Consider the following 14,561-nt stretch of genomic DNA (forward strand, 5'->3'; position numbering starts at 1 on the left):
ACCTTTTTAAGAAGGGTTTGTTTTGTTTTGTTTGTGGAATTGAGGATTGAACCCAGAGCTCCACACCTGCAAGGCAAGCACTTTGCCACTGAGCTAAATTCCAGCCTAAAAAAGTCTGAGACAGGAGGACCATGACATCCTCAGCAACACAGTGGGACTCTCAACAACCTAGCAAGACCCAGGTTCAAAACAAAAAATCAAAAAGGCTGGGGTGTAGCTCAGAGCTCGACTGCCCTTGGGTCCAATCCCAGTACCACACACACAAAGGAACGCAAAGAAAGAAGCAAGTGGGAACCTACTAGGGTCCACTGTGGACAGCACTCAATAAATACTTAATGAGCGGGTGAAACCCTAAGAAGTTTTAAACATAAACATGTTCAGCTACTAGAGAAGAAGCCGGCTGCCAAAGAACTAAAACAGAAGTGCCTGTCTCTTCGAATGCTGACAGATGGGACTCTGCCCAGATAAGGTGACTTTGTATTGTGGAACAGATCTCTTCTGACCTGGAAGGGCTTCCTAACCTATAATTCCATACGCTTTCTAATGCCGGCATGTTTTCAATGTTAATGATTTCTCTACTGACCACTGCTACAGTAAGAGATCTGTTATCCAAGCTACTCTCGTAGTGTTTATCTTAAGCTTTCCACAGCCCTCTGTCACTTGCATGACCCAGGCTTGACAGAGAAGACATTATTCCAGATGAGATTATTAATGCAAGTAAAAAGGCTAGAACTAAAAAGAAACACCAGGTCACAAATAAATTCCAGAAGCAGAAGTAAAACCTAGGTTTTCTGACTACCAGACTCGCCTTCCAGGTTCAGAGCACTCCATTTAAAGGACACTTAAATACAGATCACGCCCACCCACTCACCCTTCTCCAAGTCTTGCTCAAACAAAACAATTAAGCAGACTTTGAAGTTAACAGGAAATAACAAAACCCAAAATAACCGGGGTGTGGTATCACCTCTGAAGAAGCTTTTGAGTTGTGAAGAGATACAGGCAAATCTGGCCAGACAAGATAGCATCAGATCAAAATTTGATGTCCAGGACAATGGACCTTGCTGACTTACACAGTCACATCTTTTTTTATTTTTTTATTTTTTTATTTTTTTATTTTTAGTGGTACTGGCAATCACACTCAGGGGCACTCTATCTCTAATCTATACCCCCAGACTCTCCTTTTTTAAAAATTTTAAGACAGGGTGTCACTAAATTGCTGAGGTCTGGAAGATGTGCTGCTTAGGCCTCAGCCTCCTAAGTAGCTTTTGATTATTTTCTTAAAAGAAACTTCAAGCCGGGCGTGGTGGCACACCCTTGTAATCCCCGCCCTTGGGAGGAGGAGACAGGAGGATCACGCAGGTTCGAAGACAGCTGCTCTGGCCTAAGAGACCCTGTTTCCAAATAAAAAGTATAAAATAGGTCTGGGAGTGTAGCCCGGAGGTAGAAGGGTTTCCAGAAAACCCCGTACCACCAAAAAAATAAATAAAAATAAAATAAAAAAGAACCACAAGCTGGGTGTGGCGGTGCTTGGTTGTAATTCCAGTACTTGGGAGGCTAAGACTGGAGGATCACAGGTTCCAGGACAACCTAGGCAACTTAGTGGGATCCTCAGGAACTTAGTGAGAACCTGTTTCAAAATTAAAAAGTAAAAAGGGGCTGGGGATGTAGCTCAGAGATAGAATGCCTCTGAGTTCAATCCTTAGTTAAAAAGAAAGTAAGTATGTAACATTCAGTAATTTTTTATTTTGCTAAAAATAAATTTGTAGCATATGACACTATGAAAGTAGTGTTGACTTAAGGTATGAACACACCCAGCATGAATCAGCACCTGCATTGTAACCATTTTATACTTTACTTCTATATTTAAGGGTCTGAATGGGTCCTTAAGTTTCCCCCACATATCTTACGGCCTGTTATGGTGGAAATTAGATTGTACAATGGTGATCAAATTTCAAGACTGCTGAAGGTCCAAGGGCTGCCACTAATCTTCACTCAGACCTTATTTATCCTGACTTGGCACACCGTTCTGACTTATCTGGCTTCCCTGCCTACTTCAGCTTAGAAGAAGCAGATTAGAAGGCAGTAAGGGCATCTGTGACAGGGGACAGGACAGTACTGAAGAGATAAAAACAGACAAAGCAGCAGGGCCTGTCATCCCAGCATCCAGGAGGCGGAGACTGGAGGATCGCGGTTCCTGGACAGCCTCAGCTACTTACTGAGGCCCTTCACAACTCAGTGAGACCCTGTTTCAAAAAAATAAAGAATAAAAAACAGGGCTAGGAGTGTAGCTTGGAGGCAAAATGCCACTGGGTTCCCAATACTGCAAAAAAAAAAAAAAAACACTAAAATGTTACAGCAGTGAGGGGTCATCTTAGTACAGGAGATGAAAATTGCCAACACCCTTACGTAGCGGACAGCACGAGCTATATTAATAGCACAGTACAGAAGTTAATATATACGCAGATGACCTTGACTCATCAGAAAAGGTATGGATAGCATATTCTGAGTCTTAAAAGAGGGTTAGATACTTCCTGTGAGTTAGATACTAGGAAGACTTACATTAAAATGGTCAAAAATAATTTAGCTGTTAAAAAGATAAGTTTCAGCTCTATGAATGATTCCCTTCATCCTAAAGAAAATCAAATTCTGAGTAGCCTCAACATCATATTTACTAAGTACTACTTAATGCAGATTACCAACATTTATGATACTAACACTGTTCTTCCCCTGCCCTGAACATGCCATAGGCTCCTTGCCCTTTAAAAAAAAAATGTATCATCAGCACAACCTTAGTTTCCGTTCTCTAATACCAAAATGGGGGAGGGGGGCATTTTGATAGCTTTCCCCACTGTAATTCCAAAGACTTCATGCAAAGCCCAAGGGCACAGCTAGTCTAAGTCTATTCCATTCTTGTAGTGTTTTCAAATCAATTATTAATACTGAGAGAGAAGGGTCAGGCTAAGTCTTCCAGGATGAACAAAAGCGCACATGAATTAGTTATGTTTGACAGGTCTCGTCAGTTTAAAGGCACAAACAACCAGACACAGAACCTAGAGAACTCAGAAAGGAGGAATTTACGCTTTGTTCTTCTAACACCACGATGAGGAAAATATAATGCCGGTGGAGCCAACATTATTCTCGACCTAAGAGCCCAAGAGGAAATAAAGTACCAACAGCATGTCAAGAGATAGATCTGTCGGTTCCTTTAAACATAAAGCGGACTTATCTGCACTGATGTCACCCCCATTAAGTTTCTTTTAGTAAGTGCGGTGGCTTATGATGATCAAAAGTGGGCCCAAAGGTACAGGACTGGGGATGGGGCTGTCAAGAAAGGCCTGATCCTAAAGAAAGACACGACTCGGAAGCGTCCAGTGAACTCTGCCGGCACCACCCCAGACACACAAGAAGAAAAGGAGGCGCGGCCGCACTCGGGGCAGTACTGGTACCCACGCACCTAGCTGCTGTGGGTCTGGGCGCCCCCGGCAGCGCCGGGACCAGGGGCTGTCCTGCCGGGTGGGCGCCCTCGCCTGTCCCAGCCCGTCAGGTCCTGCCCGGGAGGGCGCGGCCAGGGCCCCAGCCTCCCCCTCCGTCCTCCAGTCTCTGTCCCGGTCCTCCAGCCTCCCCTCCATCCTCCATCCCTCATCCTCCATCCTCCCCCTGATCCTCCGTCCTCTAGCCTCCAGCCTCCAGCCTCCCCTCCAGCCTCCATCCTCGTCCTCCCCCTCCGTCCTCTATCCCCGGTCCCTGGCCCCCGAGCTGTCGCCCTGCGAGGGCCGTTTCCCGGTCGCAGGGGAGGGCCGGCCGCCCGGCACCTGTGATGGCGCGCTCGGTGGTGGAGAGCTCGTAGTACTTCCTGGACATGGTCCCCCCGGCCTCCTCCCGGCTCCAGGACGTGGCCCGACGTGCGCCGCCTTCCTCGGCCGCGGTCTCGGCTCGGCGGGGCCGTCAGCCCGGCGCCCGGGGCGGCCTCGACCCGGGAGGACGGCCTCCCACTCCTCCGACAGGCTGCGGCGCACCGGCCGCTCCTCCCGCGGCGCCCGCGGGGACCTCGGCGAGCCGAGCGCGGGGAGGCAACCGGGGCGACGGCGGCCCGCGCGCGCCCGCGGAGGCTCGTGCCCGCGCGCGCGCTCGCAACTCCCCGGCCCGCGCGCCGCCCTCCGCGCACGCGCGCCGCCCTGCCGCGTGCGGGCTCGGGCGCCCCCACCCCGTGCCGGCCCGCCGCCCGAGGGCGCCCCCATCCCGAGCCCGCTCTCCGCCCCCGGGCGCCCCCATCCAGAGCCCGCTCGCCGCCCGAGGGCGCCCCCATCCCGAGCCCGCTCGCCGCCCCGGGGGCGCCCCCATCCAGAGCCCGCTCGCCGCCCCGGGGGCGCCCCCATCCCGAGCCCCCATCCCGAGCCCGCTCTCCGCCCCCGGGCGCCCCCACCCCGTGCCGGCCCGCCGCCCGAGGGCGCCCCCATCCAGAGCCCGCTCTCCGCCCCCGGGCGCCCCCATCCAGAGCCCGCTCGCCGCCCCGGGGGCGCCCCCATCGCGAGTCCCCATCAGGAGCCCGCTCTCCGCCCCGGGGCGCCCCCATCCCGAGCCCCCATCCCGAGCCCGCTCTCCGCCCCCGGGCGCCCCCATCCCGAGCCCGCTCGCCGCCCGAGGGCGCCCCCATCCAGAGCCCGCTCGCCGCCCGAGGGCGCCCCCATCGCGAGTCCCCATCGGGAGCCCGCTCTCCGCCCCCGGGCGCCCCCATCCCGAGCCCGCTCTCCGCCCCCGGGTGCCCCCATCCCGAGCCCGCTCGCCGCCCAAGGGCGCCCCCATCCCGAGCCCGCTCTCCGCCCCGGGGCGCCCCCATCCCGAGCCCGCTCTCCGCCCCCGGGCGCCCCCATCCCGAGCCCCCATCCGAGCCTGCTCTCCGCCCCGGGCTCTCTAGAGCAGGCCGGCCCCGCGTGGAGAGCTCCTGCCCTCCCACACTTCCCCACCGACACCTCCCTCTGAGCATCGCGGTCCACCCTAAACCCAAAACCCAAACCTCAGACCCCCCTGACTTAACTTTGTGTAGAGAGCAAATTGGTGCAGTGCGAGGCGGCACACCTGTTATCCCAGTTCTTAGGAGATAGACCGGAGGATCGCCAAGGTTTAAGTCAGCCTCAGCAATTTACTGAGGCCGTTTCAAAGGAAAAGGGCTGGGTGTGTAGCTCAGAATGCCCCTAGATTCAATCCCCAGTGCCGCCCCCCATAAGGACCTTCATGGCCATGCTAGTTCTACTTAAGTACCTGGGGGGAGGGGCTCACTTTCTGAGCTAGACTCCAAAGCCCCCCGTTTTATTTTCTACATCAAAGAGAAAGGGGACCCCTGGAACAGACCTCCTAGGTAAAAGAAAGTGACCTTCTGGTTAGCCCTGTGTGTCCCCTCCCTGGGCCAGACCTCAGTGTAAAGGCTCTGGCGTGTGGCCTGTCCAGCACTTCTTCCTCCTTGCTGCAGTGACATGGGACCTGCCTCTCCTGCCATGCCCGGCATGGCGGTCAGTGCTCACCTTGCAGCTCTAGTGCAGGTCTCTGAGAGTCTTAACAGTCTGGCTCACCTCTAGGTTAAACACCGACCTTCATCAGTTACGTCCTTCAAATGTAAGCATCCTATATAGAAACTTCCTCTCTCTCTCTCTCTCTCTCTCTCTCTCTCTCTCTCTCTCTCTCTCTCTCTCCATCTGTCTTCCCACAATGAGTATAAGTACCTGGCAGAGTCAAAAGTATTTTGATTTAACAATGCTAATGGAATACGGAAACTGCAATCCAAGGAAGTGTATGCATGTTATAAGCAAATCATTCTTAGAGTTACAGCAGTGGCCAATAAGCAGTCACCTGTGGCTTTGTAAATTTAAATTGAAATAATTCTTATCCACTAGCCACGTTTCCAGTGCTCAGGCTGGCTACTTTATTGGACACGGTAGAACAGGCCATTTCCATCATCGCAGGAAATTCTATTGGACAGCTCCTTCCTAAAAGACAATAGAGGTTAAGCCTAAGTCTCCATTAATAGAGATTTATTACTGAAAGGATGTCTGGTGATATACCCTAGAATCAGATCCTAAATTATCCTCTCGAATGTCATGCAACCACAGGAGGCATGAGAACTTCAGGGAATAGAATCTCATGCCCTTTTCATTTAAGATGCAGTTGGAGCAGGGCTTGCTGCTATCTATGCCTGTAATCCCAGTACTTGGGAGGCTGAGACAGGAGGCTCTCAGGTTCAAGGACAGCCTTAGCAATACAGCAAGACGCTCAGCAACCTAGAGAGACCCTATTTCCGAACAAAAGATAAAAAAGGGCTGGGGGTGTAGCTCAGAGGTACAAAGTTCCTGGCCACGGTTCAATCCCCAGTACTGGAAAAAAAAAAAAAAGTAATCAGAACTGGGCGCACCTGTAATCACAGCAACTTGGGAGCTGCGGCGGGAGGATCACAAGTTCTGGGCCAGACTGCAATTTAGCAAGACCCTGCCCCAAGATGAAAAGCCCTGGGAGCACAGGCGGGCGCCACTACAGCTGTCACGGCAGCGACTCTTGGCCAGTGTGATGTTATAAAGCGGGAAACCAAGGCCTGGGGAGGTGATGGACCTTCCCTGGCCCCCAGCTGGAGTGGTGGCATCCGGCCCCCAGCTGGGGTGGTGGCATCCGTCCATCCGTCCGGGTCTGTTGGAGCCATGGTGGGTGCGTGCCATTCATTGCCGGAAGCCATAGGCCTTTGTGTGAAGCCCACTGAGCTCCTCAAAAATAAAAGGAGCCTCGGCGTCCTGCTGGTGGCTGGAGAAAAGGCAGAGAGGGACTAAAACCTTATTTATTTTGTTTAGGTACTGAGGAGTAAACTCAGGAGCATTCTACCTCTGAGCTACACTCTCTGCCCTTTCTGTTTTTATGTCTGTCTGTCTGTCTGTCTGTCTGTCTGTCTGTCTGTCTGTCTGTCTCTATGTATGTATGTATGTATGTATGTATGTATGTATGTATGTATTTTTGTGGTGCTGGGGACTGAACCAGGGGCATTTTACCTCCAAGTTATATTCTTCCGTTTTGTTTTGTTTTGTTTTGGTGGTACTGGGGTTCCTGGAAGCCCTTCTACCTCCGGGCTACACTCCCAGACCTATTTTATACTTTTTTATTTTTGGAAACAGGGTCTCTTAAGCCAGCACAGCTGGCTTTGAACCTGCGCGATCCTCCTGTCTCTTCCTCCCAAGCACGGGGATTACAAGCGCCGGCTGCCATGCCCCGCCCTTTTGTAATTTTCATTTGGAAACAGTGTCTGGCAAAATTGCTGAAAGCTTCACTAAGTTGCTGACGCCAACTTCAAACCTGTGGACCTCCTGTCTCAGCCTCCCAGGTACTGGGTAAATATTAATTTGGGAGACTTTCCAAATGAATTCTCTGATAAAACAAACAAAGAGCCAAGCGTGGTGACACACACTTGGAATCCCAGCATTTGGAATCCCAGCATTTGGGAGGCTGAGACAGGAGGATCACAGTTCTTGGACAGCCTCAGCTACTTAGGCCCTTTGCAACTTAGTGAGACTATTTCAAAATAAAGAATAAAAAATAGGACTGGGGGTGTAGCTCAGAGGTCCAATGTCCTTGGGTTCCATCCCCAGTATCGCAAAAAATAAAAAAAAAAGTAAATAAAAAGACTAAAAAAATAAGGCTGGGGGTGTAGCTCAGAGGCACAATGTCCCTGGGTTCCATCCCCAGTACTGGAAAAAAAAAAAAAAAAAAAAAAAAAAAAAAAACCCCACACACAAAAGGGCCGGGAATATAGCTTAACGGCTCAATGATAAGCATTTGCCTGGCATGCCAGACTTCCAGCACTGGGGAAAAGAAACAGTTTAGAGCCAGTCAATGAAATAAAAATGTACAAAGAAAAATTCTAAGCTCCTTTCCCACCCACTGCCCTACTTTTTATTCTTTATTGAGTCTGTCGGTGAACCGCGATCCTCCTGTCTCAGCCTCCCAAATGCTGGGATTACAAGCGTGCGCCACCACGCCCAGCTCTCCCAGTTTTTTTTTTTTTTTTCTTCTTCCCAGTGATACTGAAGCTTGAACCCAGGGTCTTCTGCCTCTGAGCTACACTCCCAGCCCTAGTTTATTCTTTTACTTTGAAACAGGGTCTCACTAAGCTGCAGAGGGCCTCACTGAGTTGCTGAGGCTGGCCTCAAACCTGTGATCCTCCTGTCTCAGTCTCCCAAGTACTAGAATTACAGACATGCATCATCACGTCTGACTTCAGGATTTTTTGTTTTTTCTTTTCTTTAATGAATAAGACAACTCCACTGTGATATGTTTTTTATTTTTATTTTATTTTTTATTTTATTTTTATTTTTTGGTGGTACTGGGAATGGAACCCAGGGGCCTTCTACCTCCGGGCTATACTCCCAGACCTATTTTTTTATATTTTATTTGGAAACAGGGTCTCTTAAGCCAGCTGAGGCTTGCTTTGAACCTGCGTGATCCTCCTGTCTCAGCCTCCCAAGCGCAGGGATTACAAGCGTGCGCCACCACGATGTGTGTTTTTTTAATTAATTAATTTTTTGGTGTGTGTGGTACTGAAGATTGAACCCAGGGGCAGTCTACCTCTGAGCGATAGCCCCAGCCCTATATTATCTTGAAACAGGGTTTCACTAAATTACTAAAGCTGGCCTCAAACTTGTAATTCCCCTATCTCAGCCTCCCAAGTACTGGGATTACAGGTGTGTGTGCCGTGCCCAGCTGTGTTATTTACAGCCAGCAATAATTGGGGATTTCTATTTTATTTGGCTTGCATAGTATCACCCCATCTGCAAAGAATCTAGCTGGTGAATGTGGTATCATTTTTCATTTTTCTTTCTCTCAGTGCTGGGGACCCAGGGCCTCCTGTGTGCCAGACAAGCACTCTGCTTCTGAGCTACCTCTGCAGTCTGTGGTGTTGCTTTCCTTTGACTTTCTGTACTGGTCAGGAGTGCCACAAGTATTTGAGATGACCGAAATTTATGTTTAACTGGCACTTCTGCTAATTGCGGTGAATCTAGGTTCCAGTGTAACAGTACTTGTGAGACTTGATACACTTTCTGTGAAATTCCCTGGGCGCTTCATAAACCTTAATTAATGACCAGCTCCGCTGAGAAATGGTTATGAACACTTTTAATTGAACAAAAGCACAGGGAATTCTTGTTTCCACTGTTGTATAAAAGTAACCTGGCTTCAGTCTCTATTTATAGAAAGCCATTAAATATTAAGCTTCTGTGTTAAATGCAGGCAGGAGAACCATAGAATATTTTCAAAATTAGAGTAAAACAAACATTTCATAAATAGCTACACTGAATAAAAGGCACTTTGTAGTGTATATTCTCTAATTTCATATTTATTTATTTATTTTTGGTACTAGAGATTGAACCCAGGGGCATTTTACCTCTGAGCTATACTCTCTCCTCCTCTCCTATCTATCTATCTATCTATCTATCTATCTATCTATCTATATTTATTTTTGCATTACTGGGGATGGAACCCAGGGGCATTCTACCACCAAGCAACACCTCTAGCCCTATTATTTCTATTATTTATTTTGAAACAGGGTCTCATTGAATTGCAAAGGGCCTCACTAAGTAGCTGAGGCTGTCCTCAAACTGCGATCCTCCTGTCTCAGCCTCCCAAATGCTGGGATCACAAGGGTGCACCACCACACCCAGCTCCTCTTTTTATTTATTGAAACAGAGTCTTGCTATGTTGCTCAGAGTCTATGTTGCTGAGACTGGCCTTGAACCTGTGACCCTCCTGTTTCAGCCTCACAAGTACCGGGATTACAGGCATGCACCACCATATCCATTTTATATTCTCCAATTTTATATGAAAATGCTATCTAAATGTTTTTATTAGTAACATAGTGTATGAACACCATATTTAGTCTACTCATGGCTTCTACAAGTGCATTTAGTTTTGATCAAATTCTATTGGCATAGACACTGCTCAGTCTTGAGGTCTGAAAAACTTACCAAGTGCCAGGCGTGGTGGCACACGCTTGTAATCCCCGCGCTTGGGAGGCTGAGACAGGAGGATCTCCCAGGTTCGAAGCCAGCCGCAGCTACTTAGTGAGGTTCTCAGCAACTTTGTGAGACCCTGTCTCCAAATAAAATATAAAAATAGGGCTGGGAGTATAGCCCAGAGGTAGAAAGCCTCTGGGTTCCACCCCCAGTACCATACACACACACACACACACACACACACACACACACACACACACAAAACTTACCAAGTTTAGATAAATAAATAAAGTTCAGATATAGATATATGTTGGGTATGGTGGCACATGCCTGTAATCCTAGCTCTTCAGGAGTTTGAGGCAAGAGAATCAAGTTTAGGCCACCTGCAGCAATTTAGTGAGACCGTGTTTCAAAATAAAAAGGAGCCAGGCATGGTGGTGCACACCTGTAATCCCACTACTTGTGAGGCTGAGGCAGGAGGATCTCAGGTTGAAGGACAGCCTCAGCAACCTAGTGAGGCTTTCCAAACAAAAAATAAAAGAGGTGAGGGGTGGAGCTTAGAGGCAGAATGCCCTGGCATCAATTCCCAGTACCAATACTACTACAACAACAACAACAACAATAATAATAATTATAATAAAAAGGGGGATCTGGGTGTGGTGGCACATGCCTGTAATCCCAGTACTTGGGAGGCAGAGAAAGAAGGATCACAAGTTCAAGGACAGTCTTAGCAGTGTGGTGAGACTCTCAACAACCTAATAAGACTCTTTCAAAACAAAAAATGAAACCAGGCTGGGGGTGTATCTCAGAAGTAGAATGCCCCTGGGTTTGATCCCCAGCACCTACTATATATGCATGTGTGTGTGTGTGTGTGTGTGTGTGTGTGTGTGTGTGTGTGTGATTTTATTATTATATATAATAAAAGGGGGCTGGAATGTAGCTCAGTGATATAAAACCACTAGGTTAATGTTCAATATTGAAAAAAGAAAAAAGAATATATAATGTAATACCTTTCTCATGCCCGGCCTGCAGAATTCCACATAAGGTGCTAGGTAAGATGCTATAGGTAAAACAAAAACAAATAAACAAACAAACAAACAAACAAACAAACATGGCATTTCCAGCATTTGGAAGGCTGAGACAGGAAGATCGCTGTTCATGCACAGCCTCAGCTACTTAGGTCCTTTGCAACTCAGTGAGACCCTGTTTCTAAGTAAAGAATAAAAGATAGGGCTGGAGCTGGAGCTCGGAGGTGGAATGCCCCTGGGTTTCATCCCCAGTACTGCAAAAACAAAACAAACAAAAAACCACCGGCATTCACTAAAACACTTGACAAAAACTTAGAACCCCAGATACCTTTCCTTCCTCTACTGTATCTGGTCACCTTACTCCCCCTACAGTCCATCTTTATATATCAGCTCTTTCTAAAAGCATAAAGCAGATTTGTCACGCTTCTGCTTAAAACTCTCAAGCGCCCCCTTTTCCTGCTGGGTCTGACCCGTCACTCCTCCCGGTGCCCAGTCTAGTTCAGCCTAATCTTCATGTTGTATACACGAGCTTACACATGCTGGCCTCAAACATATCAAACTTATTTCTGTACCAGAGATCCTGCATGTTCTGGCCCTTTTGCTTGGAATATTTTTCTAGACTTTCAAATAGCTGTGGCTCACCGGGAGCGGAGCTACACGCCTGTAATCCCAGTGCTGGGAGGCTGAGAAAGGAGGACCGCAGGTTCAAAGCAATGAAGGCTTTTAGTGAGAACTTGTTTCCAAATTAAAAACAGTAACAAAACAAAACAAAAAACAACTAAAATAGGGCTGGGAGTATAGCTTGGAGGTAGAATGCCCCTGGGTTCTATCCTAGCACCACAAAATAACTAAATAACTAACTAACTAACTAAATAAATAAATAAATAAATGAAGGAAGGAAGGAAGAAAGAAAGAAAGAGAAAGAAAGAAAGAAAAAACTGTGGCTCAACTCAAATGTCCTCTTCCAGGGCCCTTCTCCAACCTGGGTACCTCAGGCTACACCTGTTCACCCGTCCTCCACCTCATTACCGTTCAGGAATAAATCCACCGCATTACCGTTGTCAGTAAATGAGCGGTTGCTGTGCTTGCCTTCTCTCCCTAAGAGGAGGGCCTTCGTCCATCTTTCCTGCCCATGGCTGTCATACTATGCGTGGCCCCCAATGGGAACCCAACAATGAACCTTCCTCTTCTCTGGAGCCTTTCTTAATCTGGGACTCAGCGATTTCAAAGGCGTGGTGGCACAGACCTGTAATCCTGGTTTTTGCTTTCTTTAATCAGCTTTCCTAGGAGAGAAATTTGAATTCCAATTCTGTCCTGCTCACTCATTTTCTTCTTTGTGTGTGTGTGTGTGGGGGGGTGGATACTAGGGATTGAAGCCATGAACCTCCTACCTCTGAGATACAACTCCAGCTCGATTTTTTTTAATTTTTAATTTTTTTATTTTTTTATTTTTTTGGTGGTACTGGGGTTCCTGGAAGCCCTTCTACCTCCGGGCTACACTCCCAGACCTACTTTTACATTTTTATTTGGAAACAGGGTCTCCTAAGCCAGCGCGCGGGGCTGGCTTGGAACCTGCGCGATCCTCCTGTCTCCACCTCCCAAGCGCGGGGATGACAAGTGTGCGCCACCACGCCTATAAAAGCAAGTATAGCATAGGCCTACCCCAGGCCCTGGCTGACCAGAAGAGGCCCACTCAGAACCACAGCTGTGTCCTGCCCACTGTATTTTTCCCTACTTTTTGTTTTCTTCTGCCATAATTTGCTAACATTTTAAAAATTACCCTGTTCCCAGTCATTTCATTCCCATAAACATCCTCTTAAGATATTCTCATATTTCAAAATGGAAAGTGTTCAGCTGTATAGTTGATTAAATTTAGAATCTTTGCAGATTAGCTACTCAAACTACTAAATGCTGAGAAATCTCTAAGAGATTCGTATTCCTGTTTAAGTTTATGTAAATCCTCCTGAGAATACTCTTTTCCAGAGGTTCTGTTAACCAATAAAGATATCTATGATTTTTCCCCCTTAAAAATAAAAAATAATAAATTAGCCGGGTGTGTCTCTGCCTCCCAAGCGTGGGGATTACAAGCGTGCGCCACCACGCCCGGCTTAGAAAACTAATTTTTAAGACCTTCTAAATTTCAGTGTTTCACCTCCCACCAAAAATGTCCTAATGGCTTAAATGGTTAATGTTATTACAAAACTGCCGGGCGTGGTGGCGCACACTTGTAATCCCAGCATTTGGGAGGCTGTGACAGGAGGATCGCGGTTCGCAGACAGCCTCAGCTACTTAGTGAGGCCCTCTGCAACTCAGTGAGACCCTGCTTCAAAATAAACAATAAAAAATACAGCAGGGGGGTGTATCTCAGATGTCGAATGCTCCTGGGTTCCATCCCCAGACCTGCAAAAATAAAAGAAAGAAAAAAGAAAAAGAAAAGAGTATTACAAAAATACATCTAAGGTCCAGGTTTTAATCTTCTCAATGGCCTGTTTACTTCTGTGAGGACCACAGATTCCCCTTCCAAATAAAAGTGGACCAGGTAAAAGGGCATAAGCAAGGCAGGTGTGGTGGTGCACACCTGTAATCCTGGTACTTAGGAGGCTGAGACAAGAAGACCACAGGTTCAAGGCCAGCCTCAACAACTTAGGCCCTCTGCAACTTAGTGAGATCTATTTTGAAATAAAAATTAAAATATGGAATGTGGGCATGGTGGTGCATGCTTCTAATCCCAGCATTTAGGAGGCTGAGACAGGAGGATTGTGGTTTGTAGACAGCCTACTACTTAGTAAGGCCCTTTGCAAATCAATGAGACCCTTTTTCAAAAATAGAGAATAAAAAGTAGAGCTGGGGGTATAGCTCGGAGATAGAATGCCCCTGGGTTCTATCCCCAGTACTGCAATATATATAAAATAAGGCTAGGGGTATAGCTCAGAGGCAGAATGCCCTTGGGTTCAATTCCCAGTCTCTGTCTCTTACACACATACACACACACACACACACACACACACACACACACACACACACTAAAATAAAATAGGATTGAGCCGGGCGTGGTGGCGCACGTTTGTAATCCCCGTGCTTGGGAGGCTGGGACAGGAGGATCGCGCAGCTTCGAAGCCAGGCGCGCTGGCTTAAGAGACCCTGTTTCCAAAAATAAAAAAGTATAAAATAGGTCTGGGAGTGTAGCCCGGAAGTAGAAGGGCTTCCAGGAACCCCAGTACCACCAAATAAAATATAAAAAGGTCTGGGAGTATAGCCCGGAGATAGAAAGCCCTTGGGTTTCACCCCCAGTACCACCACCACCAAAATAAATAAATAAATAAATAAAAATAAAAAAGGATTGGGGGTATAGACCCGGGCAGTGAAGCTTTCGCATCAGCAAGACAACATCGCCACCTTGTGTTAGACAGTCTTCATTACACCCACAATATTGTGGCCAAAAAATCACACAAGGGCTTCTCAACAATTACAGAATATAGCTTTATTTATAGAATCTTACAAATAAAACATTTACAGTCCATATAAGTTATTTTTTTTCCTAATTCTTCTCATAACA

General features: G+C 47.6%; 1 protein-coding gene across 1 annotated transcript in view; it reads right to left on the reverse strand.

The window, feature by feature from the left end:
- Positions 1–1,025, reverse strand: part of PPP3CC (protein phosphatase 3 catalytic subunit gamma) — a gene marked incomplete at both ends in the record, with an annotated part of 55,774 nt that extends 54,749 nt beyond the window's left edge. Inside the window, one exon of the mRNA XM_080710214.1 lies at positions 965–1,025. Coding sequence (XP_080566340.1) covers positions 965–1,025 — 61 coding nt within the window. The remainder of the gene's footprint in view (positions 1–964) is intronic.
- Between the last annotated feature and the right edge of the window lie 13,536 nt (positions 1,026–14,561).

The sequence above is a fragment of the Muscardinus avellanarius genome (genome assembly GCF_963383645.1).
Source record: "Muscardinus avellanarius genome assembly, chromosome: 14".
NCBI lineage: Eukaryota > Metazoa > Chordata > Mammalia > Rodentia > Gliridae > Muscardinus > Muscardinus avellanarius.